The sequence below is a fragment of the Lepisosteus oculatus genome, chromosome 6 (assembly GCF_040954835.1).
Source record: "Lepisosteus oculatus isolate fLepOcu1 chromosome 6, fLepOcu1.hap2, whole genome shotgun sequence".
Taxonomy (NCBI): Eukaryota; Metazoa; Chordata; class Actinopteri; order Semionotiformes; family Lepisosteidae; genus Lepisosteus; species Lepisosteus oculatus.
Genome location: NC_090701.1, coordinates 14,705,641 through 14,724,515, shown reverse-complemented (window position 1 = coordinate 14,724,515; position 18,875 = coordinate 14,705,641). Strand labels below are relative to the sequence as shown.

At 34.1% G+C, this 18,875-nt stretch overlaps 1 protein-coding gene across 1 annotated transcript in view; it reads right to left on the bottom strand.

Moving 5' to 3' along the window:
* Positions 1-254: 254 nt before the first annotated feature.
* Positions 255-18,875, bottom strand: part of cdh7a (cadherin 7a) — a 102,926-nt gene continuing 84,305 nt past the window's right edge. The window contains exons 10-12 of the mRNA XM_015354629.2: positions 15,414-15,531; positions 11,194-11,445; positions 255-6,239 (exon numbers count right to left, since the gene is read on the bottom strand). Of these exons, the coding sequence (XP_015210115.2) occupies positions 5,746-6,239; positions 11,194-11,445; positions 15,414-15,531 (864 nt within the window). The 3' untranslated portion in view covers positions 255-5,745. The remainder of the gene's footprint in view (positions 6,240-11,193; positions 11,446-15,413; positions 15,532-18,875) is intronic.

Here is an 18,875-nt window from a genome sequence, read left to right as displayed (position 1 = left end):
TGTTTTAAGACATATGACATTTGCAACTTAGATTTTATTAAATTCACTTTTATTGTACCATTGTTGTATTGTAGTGTTCATTCCTGATTAATGAAAAATAAATAATGTTCTATTAAACATTAAAGCAAATAATATACAGCTAGATTTAATTTGAAATGAATATAAAATTATATTTTAATATGAGCTCTGTTTTTCTTAATTTATCGAGAAAACAATAAGACAAAATCTAGGGAATTTTTTAAATCAGGGCCAGGTTTTAGAAAAAATCAATATACAAATGTTCATTTTTAACACAGTTCCTAGCTGCTAACATTTAATATTTAGCAATTAGTGATATATTACTAATATATTGTAACGCTTACGGCCGACAGGTACTGTGTAAGAGCCGGCGTACCAGAGCAGATGACGTCACCGCCCTTCCCTGTGATAGCAGGACTACAGCTACTGGGCTGTGGAGAGATCTCTCTTTAGCTCACGGGGCTGGGTCGCTGCAGAGAGACGTGGAAGTCCCGGGTTCGAGCCTCCAGTCGGGATGGGGCCGACCAGATGCGGCAAGGGCGCCCGCTTGAGCCCCTGTTGCGTTACATTGGTGTCAGAAGCGGGGTGGGATAGCCCTTCGCCGGGGACGGCGATTTAAGCGGGGGAGAGTGTAACACTTACGGCCGACAAGTACTGTGTGTAAGAGCCGGCGTACCAGAGTGGGTGACGTCACCGCCCTTCCCTGTGATAGCAGGACCACAGCTACTGGGCTGTGGAGAGATCTCTCTTTAGCTCACGGGGCTAGGTCGCTGCAGAGAGACGCGGAAGTCCCGGGTTCGAGCCCCGGACGGTGCAGGGGCCGAACAGATGCGGCAAGGGCGTCCGCCTGAGCCCCCGTTGCGTTACAATATTATATTAGTAATATACTGTACCAAGCTTTTTCCTGAAGTTTATAAAACAAGAATGTATCTGCACTCCAGGTAAAACAATTCTACGTCTTTACTGAAATGTATGCATGTGACGTAAAGCAACATACCTGTAAATATGTAAAATTAATTCTAATACAAAACTCTGCATGCACAGTACAAATGAAGGAAAAAAATACTATGAAACATGAATGTATGATTGTCTACAAAAACAGCACTACAGATGGCATTTCATTAGTCAATTAAGCTAACTCCCAACCTGTGCTGGCAAAATGAAGGTCACTTTCATATAAGCAGTACCATAATCAAACTGACAGAATGTACAGTAGATTGGCTCCATTCTTATTATCTTTTCTTTTTCTGTTTTGTTTAGAATACATTTCTTTGTCAAATTGCACTCTCATGCTTGGTTTCTAAGATGAATTAGTTTTGCAAACACATGAAAGTTACAGAAGCAGAATATCAGTAGAAAGCATACAGATGTTTTGTGAAATAGCATCTTGATTGCAATTGTCACATCAGTTTGGTTTAGACTGGGATATTACTTTTTACTGTCCAGATTATATTTAAGCATTTCATCTTCCAATATGGGAGACATTGCTGGATTGGGGGAGACTCAAGAGGAGTTCTTAATGTGATATTTCAGCCCCATTTATTGCTAGAAAATGTTAAAGGCCACAGGCATGTAAGCACTGCCCAATTCTGAGTTGAATCAGAATATCTGAAAGAATACCTGGTAATTTATATAATATTCTCACAACCAGGACTTTTTAATCCAAGACTTGGGTTTGTAGCATCGATGAGAATATTATATTTAATAAAAGTAATATAAATTGAATTAACAATAGCAATAGAAAATATTTAAACATGAAGCTGCAGGATTTTCAGAGGGCATCTCCCAGATTGAGTATTTTTATGGGAATATTATATAAAGCAGAAAATAATGTTTCTTCAGACTTAAGTATGACATTGAAAAGGGATGAAGAAATGCAGAAATGTGGCCTACAAAACAGTTCCCGTGGGCCTAACATGTGTGGACCACTTGTGTTGCACTGTAAAACTATCAGCCTTTTCCATGTTTTGTGAAACATAAATCTTCTTGCCTTCTGCCCCTGATGAAAATTAAATCCTTTAATAATGATTTTGAAACTATAAAATCATATTTTGTCTAGTAGCATTGTTATGTTTCTTTCAATACAAGAGTTATTGGGTCCAGAAGAAATGAAGAAGGAAATGGCCTTTGTGAAGGTGAGAGGTGGTTGAAGACAGGAGAGACTTTAGTACTGGTTTTTCTAATATGATGGCTTAGAGCTTTTGCAGACATGACCAAGAGATTTAAATTCTAATTAGGAATATGCTGATGCTGACGGTAATCAAATGGACACATTTTGATTTACATTTTGCACATGCTTCACCCTTTTGATTTTTTTTTATAATACCCCTGCCTAGTCTTGATGTTCAGGTTACCCAGAGTTAGCTTGGTCAGAAAGTGTATACTTAGTTTTTTTATAGTTTTATAATTTTAAATTTACAGTATAGCAAATCCATTTTTTTAACTTGCACAGTATCTGAATAGAGGGACTGGGATTATTTATATCATACAATCACACCACCACTTCTAGGTGAATTAAAGATGGATTAAATGTTTAATAAAATTTTAACCTTAAATATAAAGTACAGTGTTGTATTTTCAAGTACTTATAACCTAAATTACTACCAATTATATATATATAGATATAGTATATATATTTTCTGGTTAAAATTTAGAAATTACAGTATCTCTGAGATACCCCTTCAATGGGTATTTAAGACTCTCTTTATTTTCTTAATTAAAAGTGTATTTCTTATTTTCTGGTCAAGTTAACCTTCTTTTGGCCTCTAGAGTATGTTTAAGCATAACAAGGTTATATAATTAAGTTGCTGTACATTTGCTCTTAAGATTATATGAATTATATTCATGCATTTATGAAAAGAATGACTAAAATATTTTCCAGAAATGTAAGAATTATGTGAGATTGAATCACATTAAATCTGTCATAAACTGTAAAAAACAATATGTGATCACATCCTCTTGTAGAATCTTAATTTCCTTTTTGCAGTTGTATTGTTTTTACATCTTAAATTTCTCTTATGAAAATAAATGTTATAAAAAAAGTACAGAACCTGGGTATAATGCATCACTCTTGGAAGTGGATTCCTACAAGAAGTACAGTACATCTAAGCCAGTTGGGAGAAGCAGCTCAAAGACTTAAAGTTTCAGATTTTGTATATTGTAATACTTTTTTCCCTTTGCCAGGAAGATGGCAAATCATCAGATACACCTCACAAAAAAGAAACAATGAAGCCAGTGTGTTGATCCCAATAAGGTTGTTAATGATTTTTATAAAGACTGGTTTAAATTCCAAATGCTTTTTTTTCTTTTCAAAGTCACTGTATTTTAAAAATGTCACAACACAGAATCAATTAAATTACCTCATGTAGAATTTATGGATATTGTAGTGATGAATCTCTCATCCTTATGAAAGACACTTTAGGTTTAGATAAGTCTTCCCTTGGGACTTACTGAAGGATCACTGCTTCACAGCACACTACACATTTGTGATGATCTAAAAACAAGAACCTCTGGCAGTTGTATCAGCATGAGTATTGTCTTATGATTGTAAAAGTGCTTGAGGTGGCAGTGTAGAAGGTTATCTGGTGAGGTGCCTTGTCTTTTCTTAATTTTACTGTAACTCCCCAGTTGGTTAAGTTAAAAGGCTGTTATTAATAAATGCTTTTTTTCTTTCTTTTGATAGTTGGCCACACATCAGGTAAGGGAAGCAAAAACAACTAAAGACAAGGAATATGACATCCAAGGAGAAAAATCTGTGAAGATGTGCATCCTTCATTTTAGCAGAAATCTTTACACAGTTGATTGTTTCAGAACCACATGTTAAAGACATGATTAGCACCAGAAAATCACAATTTTCCTTATTCAGCAGAAATAAAATGTATCATCAACTTGAGTTAATATCAAACAAAGTGCCTTTAGTTTTTGGAGCAAGGCTTTACAACTGCTCAGTGAATATTCAAAGGAAAATGTTTTACAAACTCTTAAAAAACTCCTTCATAAGGAATACCTTGCTAATTTGTGAAGACGTTTAAAACTTTTTAACACATGGAACATAATTTATTAAAGGTCTTTCAGCTTTCTGTGAAAGCACAGATATTTTTTTTTCAAATAAAATACAGTCCCTGTTATTTTTCTTCAGAAAAGCAGCAGAAAAGACTGTTCCCACTCCAAATGCTTCATTTACCCCATGTTCAATACAGTTAACCTTACTCTCTTTTATGGAAAAATATAATTCTGAAGAGTTGCTCACCTTTTTAGTCCATCAAATCAGCTCCAGTTCTCTTTGACCTATTAACAAACCAGTTCCCCTTTTACTGTTTTCAGCATTCCATTTTATCCCCAGGGAATTGAAAAGAAGTGATAATATCTTTGTCTATGTCTATGTCTTTGAAATTATATTGACATGCTGAAACACTACACTGTTACAGTAAGCTATTAAATAAATTATCCATCAAACAAAAAAGTTCAATTTAAAACTTTACGGTGGTATTTTATTTCAAAGCATTACTAAACGAAATATTCAATATTTAATCTCAGGAATTTAGGTGATTTCTACCAGACTTCTCCACATGTTTAACAACAGAAGTAAAAACTGAAAATAGTGAGGCAAATAACTTGTTGAAATAATCTGCCATCAAACTCAAGATATAAGAATTCATCATGCACTATCATAAATAAATTTGGGGCATAGGTAATTCAGGTATTGGAGAGTGAACGAAATTAGAAGTGTTTCAGGAGAAAACCTGATTTTCATGCAGTGGTTTTCCTAATTTATTGTGTTTATTTCTTTCTTAATTTTAGGTTCTGATTTTTAATCATGGATTCAATGTGTATTCTAGTGATAGAATAGTTATATTATCCAATAGAATCTGTTGCAATACTTTGGCAGTGAGACCCACCATTCCCATATAGCTTCCCATAACCAAATATAAGTTCTGAAAATTAATATTACACTACATATCCAATAGCATACCAAAAGAAAACACCATTTATTCTCCTGTAAGAATCAGAAGAGGTAATGAAAAGTCCTAAACAGATAAAATCTGCTAGTTGCTTTTTACAGCTGGTTCCCATCTGACATTAAAATATGGCAAGTGGAAAATCTCTTTTACATAGTAACAGAGCAATCGCTTTACTAGATCTGTGTCTAGCTTACAGATCTTGACAGGAAACATTGATTTTTAAAAAAAAACACTCTCTTGCCTACAAGTCCATGTTAACATATTCCTTTAAGGATTCCTTTAAAGGTTTCATATAAACATCTATACTGATCAAAGTGTACACTCTGAATTATCACTCAACTTGTAAATTGCGGTACCATCTAATTACTACAGACAGAATACCTAAACATTGGATGTCATGAGGAGAACAACAAATGCAGGAAATGTACCAGAGCTCTTAAATAATATACTGTTCTTCAGATTAAGCATGGCAGTGGAATGAGGATCTCGACAGCATTTGGCAAGTTCCTGGCCTCTTTATATGATATGCCATTTCTCCAGGCTGGCTTAAAACAAGTGTGTAGCATGTAAAGTCTAAGCTTTTAATTGTTGTATTAAATTTCTCTTGAGTTTCTCTTTGAAAATTCTAACGAAGGTATCAACGCACAAACCTTAAAGATTAAAAAAAAACATTTTTCCTTCTTTTTTTCAATATTTTTATCTTTTACCCCTTCATCCAAAAATGTCTTCAATGTCTTATTTTTTTCTTCCAAAGTTAACTCAAAGGCTAAGAGAATATGTTGCTCTCACTGTTTCCATACAAGTCTGCCAGTTTTTTGAAGCGAGGTCCCCAGTCACTGAGGTAATCATAATTCTGGTCCGAATCTGTACTCAGGGACTCCAAGGAGCTAAGTGACTCTGCTACTGAGCCATTGCCTTCAAAAGCATATGTCTGCAGGGAGTCATAGGGGGGAGCAGAGGGGTCTATGTCTGCCTCCTTTAGTCTTTCCCATATAAATTCTCTAAAAATAACGTTGTCAGGGAGCGTTTTGTAAGCAGGGCGAGAGAAAAATTGAACCTCCGGCGTCACATCTCTTCGTGTCTTGGTGTCCCGCATGACGTTGAGATTGCGGAGTGCCACCATGTCAAAAGCCTCTGTGTCCTCCTCCCCGCCTCCCTCATCATCATAGCGCACAATGTTCTCCCGGATGTCTCTCTCTTCATCAAAAATTAGTGGCTCCTTCTTTCTCCTTCTCATGGTGACGATGAGCAGCACCAACACTGAAACACAGAGACAATCAGACCACTACTTTAAACTAATGGCTGGATTTACAGTATTTCAAGAGCTGAGTAATAAATATAAATACTCTATGATGACATTTTGAAGAAGGCAACATAAAATCTGACTGAAATGGACTTATTATCATATAAGGTTTTTCAGCTTTTTGTTCATTTATATTAAGAATGATAAATGGAAGAGAATAAAGCAAAGTTAAGATGACTTACAACATGAAAAATCAGACACAGAATGGTTGAACGTCCTTCCAAATTAAGATGGAAAATACAAGGAATATGTGTACTTACAGTACAAACTGTATACACAATTAAAAACAAATTACCCTTGTATAAATTTACTTATGCACACTGCTATGGCCAGTAAATGGGGAATATGGTTTAAATTACAGCTGTTATAATTTCGTGAATCTTTCTTTCAAGATGATGCCATTTGTGCTGATTTTATATTTTTTAGTGTTTTTTTTGTGGTTTATTTTCTGTCTCTGAGACACAGAAAAGATGTTGGGTGTCATTTTGTTGCTTCCAGACAGTGGATTTATATGGTAGCCATTGCAACCCATATCCAGATTGTCTTGGTATGATTGTTAAATTAATTGGGAAAAAAAAACAACATGTCTGTTTTCAAGAAAAAAAAACACTATTTTTGGACTGAGCGATAGATTGATTTGGAGTATGGTGGCACCTGTGATAATAATTGTCACAAACAGTATGGGAAAAATAAATTTCAGCAATAAGTAAGTCCCATCCAGATAAAAAGTGCACCCTATGGCAAAACATTAATTAGGCTGTAATTCAAATTGATTCCACATTGCTGGTGGCAAAAATGCTAATGAAAAATGTTTTTTTTTTTCAATTTAGTCTGTAATTTGCTTTGTTCATGGTTCACACCTTATAAAATAAAGCTACTCTGTAGGTATTATGCAAGGAGAATGACAGCTCTGCATACAAAGCATAAATGAATATGTTAATTTCCGAGAAGCTGTTTTTTGTCATAAAATATGTTTTGTGAACAATATAATAACTTCAAATTTGATATATAGTTACACTATATATCTTTCACATGATAATCATAGCTTCAATAAATTTGCACAAACAAAACATTAAACATTATTAATGTTTTTTTTTAATTCTATGATGTTCATTTTATTATTGGTTTGGACCAATCCAGAGTTAAGAGTTCTTACAGTATGTGACAACGCCCCTTTTTCCTAAAATCAGACACAGGACAAACTTAAAAATTAAATTATGAGTATTTATTGTATTTCCAAAACCAAAGAATAATGTTCAAAAGATATGTGAATGTGCCAGATTTTCTGACATGAGAAAGATGAAATACCTTATGGACATGTAAGACAAAGCAACTTTTCTTTAGCCACTCCTTGGCTTGCAGATACTGTATATTGAGCATACAATTACTTTCCATGCTGTAGCTAGCAGGCCAATATAGTATCTAATGATCAGCTGATGCCATGAAAATGTGAGTTATTACTACCTGTACATCATCCTATATTTTGTATTCATGCAAGTTGTCTTAATAAGATAAATTAATCAAAATGAGAAAAGTTACTTTCCAGACAATATAGTCAAAGATAAATAGATGAGACACATCTAAATATTGCTGTAAATTTGGTGAATAAATAATTGCTTCCTTTTTATTGACTAAATGGCAATCTTGCTATTAAGTCAGTCCAATTACTTTTCATGACCAAATAGAAAATTGAGGTATTTTTGAATGTTTTTTAGAAATGAAAACTTATATACTGTACCTACAGATTAAATTCCAGATTTACTTCCTTTGAACAAGAGTTTTGAAAATGACATAATTAAGTTTATGTTTATCCTATTTCCTGCATGAAATTATAGAAAAAAGTACACAATTCCCCTATTTGAAAAAAATCTGTAGATCTCACATTTATTTCTGAAAAATGTTTCATCAATATGTTAGAAGTATTAAATTGAGTTTCTGCACAAGAATTAAACAATTTTGTGCTAAAACTGTGTTTGACCTCAAGTGTCTAGGGGTAAAGGGGTGTAACATTTAGGATAATTTTTGGAAGCAGGTGGGTTCTGGTGAGGGACTTAGGAATTGTGATAACAAGGGTCGGTGCAAAAGTGATGATTTTCAGCTGAATAGGTGACTGGTACGAAATAAGGCACAATAACACACGGGATGAGGGAACTAGAATGGTGCCAAAGAAAAGAAAATAACAAACAAAATGGAGCTGGCTAGGAAAGTGAGGGAAAACTAACCTGAACAAAGCCCTAACAAAAGAAAACTCAAAACACACGGTCTTCTGTGTCTTCAACACCCTAGCTAACCTCCACTGACTACCCAAAACCATACAAGACAAATGGCACTCACCCGTACTAAACTAGTGTGACTAATACAAGAATCAACTACATGTGTGCAAAATGTACCCAACAACCTGAACTAACTCTATACATAAAAGTTCACACAAATACACAAGTGAACTATGAATACAAACGAGAGTAGACAAGTAGCAGGGTACAAAAGAACACAGATGTTGATACAATAACAAGTTTGGACAAGGTAATGGCAAAATAAGGATAACACAAACAAACAAAAGTACAAAGAGACTAACAGAAACCAACAAAACAACAAAGCCGAAGCTATACGAAAACACACACACACACAAAGCAAAACAACAAACCAATAAAACCGAAGCAAATCCAAAAGCGAAGAGAAGCGAAAACCAAAAGCGGAGCGGGAACAAAGTCAAACGAAAGGCCTCTTCCTTATGAAAACATTCATGTTATATAGTGAAGAATTGTTATTGGTCGACAAGCTAATTGAAGATGATGTCATACGGAAACAATAGTGTAATGGTGGGCCAATGGGGAAGGGAGAACAATCAAAGTCAGAAGTGTGGAACATAACAACAAACACACCTAGACCACACACTGGGATGTAACAACTGTCTTCTAGAATATGAGAAAAACATTCCTAGGGGTCAAATAAGACAAAGTAGCATGGACTTGTAAGATATGTCTTTATACTAATTGCATGAACATATATAGAAAAAACACACATGGATATCTCTGAAAAGTACAGAAAAAACACACATGGATATCTCAGAAATGTCTGTGAATATAGTATGTCATAGAATAAGATCTTTCTTTTTCTTTGCTCATTTTCTCTGCATATTTCAAGTCATATTCCATTTTTTAGACTAAAAAATCGAAACATCTAAATAGTAAATAAAACATTCCATGATGATATAGAAAACCTATTGAAAATCCTCAAAAATACTCTGGCATTTGCTAGCAGACTTTTATTGTTTTTCTATTATCTAGCATGACAGTTTGAATCAGCTAATGCTGACAATTTAAGCTGAGTTATTGATCTACAATAATCACAAATCTGATAACTCTCAATTCAACAGAAGTTTCTTTGTTTTAAAATAACCCTTCTTTCAAAATATGTCTAAATTTGATGGGTGTTCTATGGTGCATTTTTAAACACATCACTTTTTATCACTTACATAAAAGTTTTATTTATCAAGTAGTGTTGTATTTCTTTTTACTTCTTTGTCTTTGGATTTGATCATATCTGTCATGCGGAACTCCTGTAATTTAAACAACATGTTCGGTTTATGACTAAGCCATACTTTTTCTTGCTCATGATTATGGTGTCTGCAGAATGTCACTTCTGTTGTCCTTGCAATGACACTGCTACAAGAGCTGCACCTTGGATTCAGTAAACCGCCCGTGAAAATGGCAATGGCAGTAGTGACTGAATGACATTGTCACGACTGCAAACAACAAGAGGCTGTTGGTGTCAGATCCTATAATTGGGCTGGCTGATACTCACGACATTTGCTTTTGCAACACTTCTGCACCTGCGGTATGAGATTACAGTGCAAAAGAAGCAGTCATGTCTATTTCATGGGCTGCTTCTGAATTTCCCAGCAATACTAAGAGCATACAACTGATTCAGCCAGGCATTTGCTTTCCATTTCTGAAAGACAAGATCCCTTAAGTCCATTGTACTTTGCTATCTATGTTCTACTCTGTCTGGGACAGGTTTTCCTGATCTCCCTAAACCCCTACCCATACATAGCCTGAGGGTAAAACATTATAGAATCCAATGCTACATAATCCAAAATGGCAAAAGTCTTAGTATCAGATGATATAATTTGAGATTTATTTCTCAATTGTTTAGATTACCTCAGAACCCGGTGTTCTTTCATTCATTACAAGAATAATTGTATATGTAAGCATATTAGATACAGGTTGAGCAAAGATAGGAAGCAGCATACACTATTTATTTTGCAATAATAGATACAGCAATATAATAAATTAGTATCTGAACAATCAAGTTCTTAAAAGAGACCCCAAAATATTTAAGGGAGTTCTAAAACAAGGCCCTTTAACTATTTTAACCGCATCACTGTTAACCTTCAAAGCCTACTAGGTTTGATCTAATTGTATTTGAATAGACAGTGCATTATCAATCACTGCTCAGAGGAATCAAAAATAGGCAATATGATTATCAGAAATCTGTATTAAAAAGATATGCTCTCTATATCCCCCACTGATTCTGCAGCCATTGGACTCAGCAATTTCTGCACCATGGCTGACTTGGCCCCAGGGTCGGATTTACTGGCCTAAAATAACTCCTTGCAATTTGTCAGTGTAAAAATATAATCCATATATCCTGCACGCCTGTGAATGTGAATGTGAGAGAAGATAGACATCAGGGTTCAGAACTCTCAGTCTCGGTCTCAGAGCAGGCAGATGATTTAGTTACAAAAGTTATGTACTATAATTTCTTCTACTCAAAAAATACATTTTATTCCATCTTTATGTACAGACATAAATTAAGCAAGAACATTTATTTGCCATGCTTTATGATCATAAAGCAGTACGAAAACTTAGATATACAGTACAGTAGTAGAATCAAAGAAAGAGAGCTTACCTAGCAATGTTAATACACAAGCCAGGATTGCTATGAGGGCCCCAGTACTAAGTCCAGCTGACAACATGTATGCTTCTGCATTGCAAGACTGTGCTATGCCCTCCTGATCGCAGTCACAAACTTTTATCGTCAGGGTGTTAGTGCTACTTAGTGAAGGACTTCCACTGTCCACAATCAGGATAGGTAGCTTGTAGAGTGACTGTTCTTGTCTCCTGAAGCCATTTCGTTTTGTCAGAATGGATGCTGTATTGTCTAAATAAAGAGAAAGAAAAGTCAATAAATATGGGAATGTCCAAGCAGCAAGTACTATACTGTACTTGCTTCAGGTAATGTTTCAATCATTTTTATTATTTCAGTTTTCCTCCTTTTTAGCGGGTAAACTGATAGGCTTTACCATCTACATAATATGATTATTATTTGTTTAGCAGCTTTATAAATAAAGGCTTTGCTTGCCTTTGCCAACTACTGCAACTTTTCCATGACACTAAATTGTAATTGCATTTATCTCTATCTCCTAATTTATCTTCTTTTCAATCTGTTAAAAATGCACACTGAAAAAGTTCAACATCATTGTACTGCAAAACATCATAACATTTTTGTATATCAAGGGATTACAATCACACCACACAGATTCAAACATGTCAAAACAAACTCTTATACTGTACTGTACTATTTTACATACTGTCAAATAAATTGCAAATACCAATCCTGACACAATGAGGAAGTCTATCTCCTATGAAGACAAGAGGCATGTCTAGTTCCAAGAGACCTAACACAAGCAGATGTACAGTAGGTGTGTTAAAATATTGTTCCATGCATGTCATAAAGAGAACAGCTGAGTTTGTAAGTGTGAATTCTGAGGTGAGGTAATGGTTCATCAATATAGGCTATGTTTGAATTTTCCATTTATAAACTTGGAAAGAAGGAAAAATATTTGTAAAATGTATACTCCCCTTCACTTTTGAATCAGTTTCAAATAAGTGTTTAAATCTTACATAGAGAAAAGCTCAATGATCTGACCCATAGCTCAATTTTCCCAGCATATTCTGTCACTTTTCAGAAGATGAATTCTCAGAACATTGTTCAGCTCAAATAGAATTCACCTAAGTTAATTTTATAGCACATTTTCAATGCATAATATTGTCATCTTACAGACTATATGTGTTGTTTTTATATGCAATTTACATCACATTTATTATTTGTAAATGCCTTTTTAAGTACAAAATTTCCAAATCCAGTTATTTGTGTATTAGCTAGCAAATTGTTACACTCTTACTTATGGGTCTTTATTATTTTCCTGAAATAACACCAAAAATACACTTGATGATCAAATAAAGAGCATTTAATAAATGCTGTGTCATACATCATCAGCCGTATATGCTAATCAGCTTTTAAACTTACAGGCCATAAGGTAGTATTGTTTGTAATGAAGTTTCTAACATAACATGAAGGTGCTAAAAAAGATCTTCCTCAAGTGTATTGCGATAGAAACTCTAACCAGTGTTATTTTTTTAATGACATCAGATAGACAACAGCTTTGAATGCACATTCCTGGTGCATTTATTGAGATCTGATAGAGTATAATGAAAGTTATCATTGTACATTTACATGTTTAAATAAACATGGGAGCACAAACAATTAAAAGAACTAGGAAATTGTATGCAATTTTAAAGACTTCTGAGAAAGTTCCATCCAAAATATTTTTGAAGGCCAAACTATTTTTGAAGAAGTGTAGTTAGAAGAATAAGGCATGCTTCACCAAGAAAGTGTTGAGCTGTTACGGGCATAGAAAGTGTGATTTCCTCATGTGGGTTACAATCTGAAGTAATATTTAGTGTGATGAAACCTTGTAGGTCAACCGATGTCGAAGTTATTAAGATAGTGGTAGTTTGAGGTTTGAAAATGAAATGGTAAGCAGGCAGCCAACTTGTTGTAAACCGGAGGCTGTTATGTATGTTAATTATATTGTTACTTGAATTATTCCTGGCTAGTTTGGGAGTGTATAGATCTAACAGACTTTCTAGAAGAACTGATAGAATTATGGGGAACATTTCATGAAGTAGATGAAGATCCAGGGATATCAAATATTACTGTGACTTGTGAGGTGCAGTTCTAAAGCTGATCTGGGTCTGATCTCCATCTTACAACAATTCACAAGTGATAGTTTCATTTATGAGGTTATTACGGGTTATGAAGAAAACCAGTTTTGCTATATATTAACTGCATCGTTACTAGAATGTCCACGTCTGTAGTTGAATTTTTGAACACATCTTTTTTTTGTTAGGGAAACATTTCTGGTATTAAATGTGTTCCAAAAATAGAAGAAAAATGGCTGTCTGGAGTTTACCCTAATTTAAGCCGGAATCATATTTTGTTGTATAGTAATTCCATTCTCATTAGAGTGATCAGTACCATGTTTTGAGTTAACTGGACTTTTGTAACAGTTTGTACAAGAGGCCACATTTTGCTAAGTAGTAAACATAGCAGAGTACTCCATGAAAGGTCTTTTAATGATAATGGACACAAGACCATGACAAAACTGGAACTGAGAAAATTATTTTCAGTATTTCATTTGTGTAAATTGTTTGAATAATTTCATACAGGGTTAGATACCTGGTTCTGTTTGTTTACAAGGTGTTTAGCTTGTTTAGGTATTGATAGACAAGACGGCTTGAGACAAAAAAGGAGATTGTCAGTTGACCACTTTGGGTTAGAAAGGTTTGATACCTTGAAAGTAAGGTTAGCACTCCCAGAACCCCTGACAAAGGCCTAAGTGAGCAAAGTTTAATTTTGAGTTTAAATTGCAATGCCACTTCATAGATAGAGATCATCTGTAGACCTGCTATAGGTGAGACATTATAACAGCAATTTGTGAGGTGCAAATCAGATGGTGTATTGATTGCTTACAATACTAGTCTAGTTTTAATCAGTGCAGGGACTCTCATGACAGCAGCAGCTTGAGGTTTGAAAACAAAATGGGGATTGTGAAGTATTCTTGGAATAAAACAATCATGCCATTTTACATGTTGATGGCATGTTTTGTAGAATGATCCTTACCATTTTTGAAAATATTTTTTTTAACAATAGGAATATCTTACAAGTCACATATTAACAATGTAAAAAAGAAAAGGTGGTCATGCAGTTATCTTGCTGTATGCAGGAATTTTCAAATACTTCTGTATCATTATTAAATTTATGCTTATTTCATTTCATAGTTCAATAGCCAGTTTTTGAGCAAGAGCAGTTTGCATGATGAACTATTTGCAGGCATAGCAAGTTTTCAGGTGTAAACATTTAAAAAAATGTTTTGAAAAGGCTCAATGATTTTGGAAGGGTTTGTGAAAATACTGGAATGCTCCCATATTGGTTTGATGTAGGACCTCAATTTGTGTAATACATTTAAAGACAATTAATTTCTCATTGCTTGTCTTCAAATATGAGTTGCTTCAAATCAGTTGTAACAAAATCTAAACAATCGTTATAGGCTCCCATGACTTGGAAGTCTACAAATAAGTGATATTTTACTTAAGCAATAGTCATTTATAAAACTAGATTTTCAAAATCCCAGTATGGAAGTGCAATTTTTGCTTAAAAATGAAAATCAGAATGTCATGGCTTTGTGTTGAGATACAGCAAACTGATTTTAATCTATTTTCATCAGTTTTTAATAAGTGTGTTTGTTGATGGAGAACCTTTGCAAAACATAAATGTTGTATTTTACATAGACTGATTTGTGGCATTCATGCATCATTTCTTCCATTATCATCTCTCTTTTATTGCATAAACTTATACTGTCACGGGGTCACCTTTATCAAACACAAGAGCTACACTTCTGAACTGTGCACGGCCTCATTTTTCAAAGCACAGACTGTGTTTGCACAACATGAGGCTTATGAAAATTTCAGCCTGTGTCTGCCATTCAATCTAATTCAGATAAAGTGGTTCAAATGCAGAATGTGAAAAGCTTCACTAAGAAATGATTGGAGCCCCTTCTGTTTTCCTCTAGGTGTCCCAGTGATTTAAAGAATGGTTTTACAGCCATGACAGCTAATTTGAGAATAAAAATGACTTTGGCACTGATTAGACCTTAATTAATGTCCAGCCAGCAAAAGAACTTTGTTTAGAATCAGCAGTAAATGGCTGTGAAATGAGGACCCCTTCTGTGTATAAAAAAGGCATCATGGCAGTTGTGTTATTGAAATGAATATTTAAAGTCACACCTTTGTTGTCTCTCAGGGTGAAGTTTAAATTGCTTGCTACCTCTGGAGTCAGGGCAAAGAAAAACCTGTGACCATTGGGTGGTTCATCTTTGTCAACAGCACTGATAGTCTGGATAACCTGAAAAACAAGAAATATACAGCATACTGTATGTCAGAAATCAAACTAAATCAGGGAGCAAAGTCTGAGCTGTAGCACCTGGGAAAAAGGTAGAGGATATGATTAATTTAAATGGCTGTGGGAGGAAGACATGACATGATTAACTCTGTTACAGCATTGTAGTAGCCTCATTGTGTTGGTTTTGAATGAGATTCAAATAAATACCACTGGCACCATAAGGAACAATGCTGATTTTTGTCTCTCAGTAAGGCAAATGAGGCAAAATCACTTATGACAGAAAGAAGTTTTGTTGGGATTTTTGCATACATTGCCCGTCCTTTTGCCTGCTTAGACACATATTCATGAGTGCATTAACAAAACACTCTTTTCTGTGTGCCTATATCTTGTTGTCTTTCATGTATCCTATTATACGCATCATAATATACCTTTGCATACCCCAGCTCATAAATTAAAACATTATCACTTATGTCACATTCCCATGATTATGTTCTATTTTGCTTGTGCACTTCATTGCATTTTGAAGCACAATTCTGAATGTGTTATAAATACAGTATGTACAGTAAATAAGATCTTCTCTAAGCATCTCTTGGAAAATGTCTTGCAAAGCAAACAGTAACTTATGGCATGGCTTGCTTGCTCTCTGACAGCATAAAGTCCAGACTCAGAGTGAGCAAACAGAAACATTTAATAATATACAATAAATGATCTATGATTTGCAAGGCACAATCCTTTAACTTTGAAGAGATTTATATGGATATTTTAATTCAGTTAAATAATAAATCTGAATCTCAAGGAATTTTATGAATTTAGGTTTTGCAGAGCGAAGCCATAAAAACTTTTACTTCATGTTAAGAGGTATTATTGTTGAAGAATAGCTCATTCTAAGGCTGTGAAGACCTCATATTTATGGATTAAGTAAATCTCTGTTTACAGCATTTCAATTGTATTATATAGAATCAAATCTACAAGTCCCCATCCATTAAAAAAACGTTAAAAAGCTTACAAATGGCTGAAAAACAATTGACATTATTAGCTTGTTAGGCTGCATGCCTAATTGATATGCAGATCTATTTCAGCGATGCAGCAATTACCACAGCTATGGTATCATCTCTAACTATATGACTGCTTAGTTTGTTCCATACTACTCCAACTCATTGTGTAACAAAGGGCCTCTTGTGCTCGGATTTAAATGTAATTCCATATTGCACTTTTTCCTCCTGGTTCTTGTTTCACTGGTAATTCAGAAGAAGTCCATTGGTTGACACTGTCAATGCCTTGAGTGTTATGAATACCCAGGTCAGGTCCCCTACTCTCAAGACTAAAAAGTTAAATTCTTTTAGCCTGTCAGTGTAAGACATCTATTTAAGTCAGAGAAAGTATCCACCTGCTAGTATTTGGATTGATTTCACAGGAGCAATAACTTTTTTGCAACACAATGACCAAAATTGCACACATTATTTTTATTGATGTATTACACTGCACAAACTTAACATAACAGTTCAATTTTTAAAATCTGTGCTTTTAACTTGTATTTTAGCAGTTTGTTTTCCCCCATTGTCCAGAATACATACAGTAAATGATGTATAAACACTTTTTCATAGGTAAACATAAGCCCAATGTTTCTCACTTTGTATTTGTAGTCTCTGTTTTTTTTCTATGTGCAATAATACTCTGCATGACTACAATAAACTCCATCTTCCAGATCCCCATCCAGAATTCCATGTAAATCTTTTTGAATTTAATTTGATGCTTCTGGATCTTACTAATCATACTATAATCTAGATCATTATTATAAAATAAGATCACTAAACAATGACACTGAATGATGTTTTACTTCTCACGGTTTCCACTTGAAATACCTTAAGCTTGCCCTTGATACAAATAAGAAGTTTGATTAAAAAACCTACAGAACATTTGGATCTAGGCTTACTACCATTTAAGCCCTGCATGTCTCTTCAATGCATATTGCACCTCCTAAATGATCTTAAGCTGACTCCTATTGATCTAAGCAAACTGAATTGTGTTTAAGCTTTTTTAATTAAGAAAGAGTTTATTTCTTGTTCTTAGTAAAGAACAGGAGTTTGTAGCCCTGGCAGATAAGCCCTCTCTACATCATTAACCAATAGACAGCACACATTGAAAGCATCTAATTTCAAATTAAAGTCATGATGGCATTTTCATTTCAGACAAACGACTGCTTTGCATATCTGTGTCTGAGGTATGCAAATATCAGAGGTGATCAAAGCGTTTCTTTTCCAAATTTCAATTCCTCTGTCACAGCTCAGAAAAATCGATTGGGCGTTTGAACAATACAAAAAAAGTCAAAAGTGGTTGTCTTATTTTTAAAATACACAAAAGTTAGATGGTGTCAGCAAAGCAGTGTGAGCTACAGAAGGTGATTTTTTTTTAGAAAAATGTACCTCAATTTAAGAGGTTTGCAGACCAATTTAAAGTACAGGTATTATCAATGGAATTATTTCTTTTTGGTAATAATATTAGTAATAATTATATTATATTAGTAATAATGCCTCATTTTTTATTCTTAATTCAATTTTATCAGCATTTTATCCTTTTCAATACATATTTTGCAAATGACAAAATATTTGACAAAATATTTGAAATATTTTATTTTAAGCTTACAGTAGCTTAATCCATCATAAAGACCCAGTATCCCTACAGAAACTAGTGCAGAACAAATACACTCTAATGGATTTTTGAAAAACATTAAATGTATGCTAATCATAACAAACAGTTATATTGTATATATATAATTATTTTTATTTGGATGTTTATTCTTCCAGATTTTTTATCAACAGAAATGTGTATCCCATAGCGCTCCAAAATATAGAAAAAGACAAACCTACAGTACATTCAATTTGAAATGTATCTTTGTTTGGAGACACATGTGATGACAAAAGTGATGACAACACTAGCAATTACTGACTTATACGTTTCTCATAACCAAAAGGAAAGTGTTTCTGATCTGTGCGTTTTGAAGGTTTTAATTTGTATCATTTAATAATTAGTTCGAAATTATTTTAGAAAAATGGTAAGATTGCATTCTTTTAAATAATTGGTGTATTTAAACAAAAATATATTTAAAAGGGGATTAGTTTCCTTGACCAATTTGAACACTAAACAAATATTTCTTTATACCTGGTTAGTATTTTTTTCACAAGCTATGCAGATACACGGTGCTGTAATTCACAATACAAAATCCCTTAGTCATGCCTATCCTTTCAACACAACACTGTAATGCACAAGACAGTTATTGAAAATGCATGGTTGTTTATCCACACTATTCAAGTGGAAAAATAATACAGTTTTGAAGATCACAGGACATG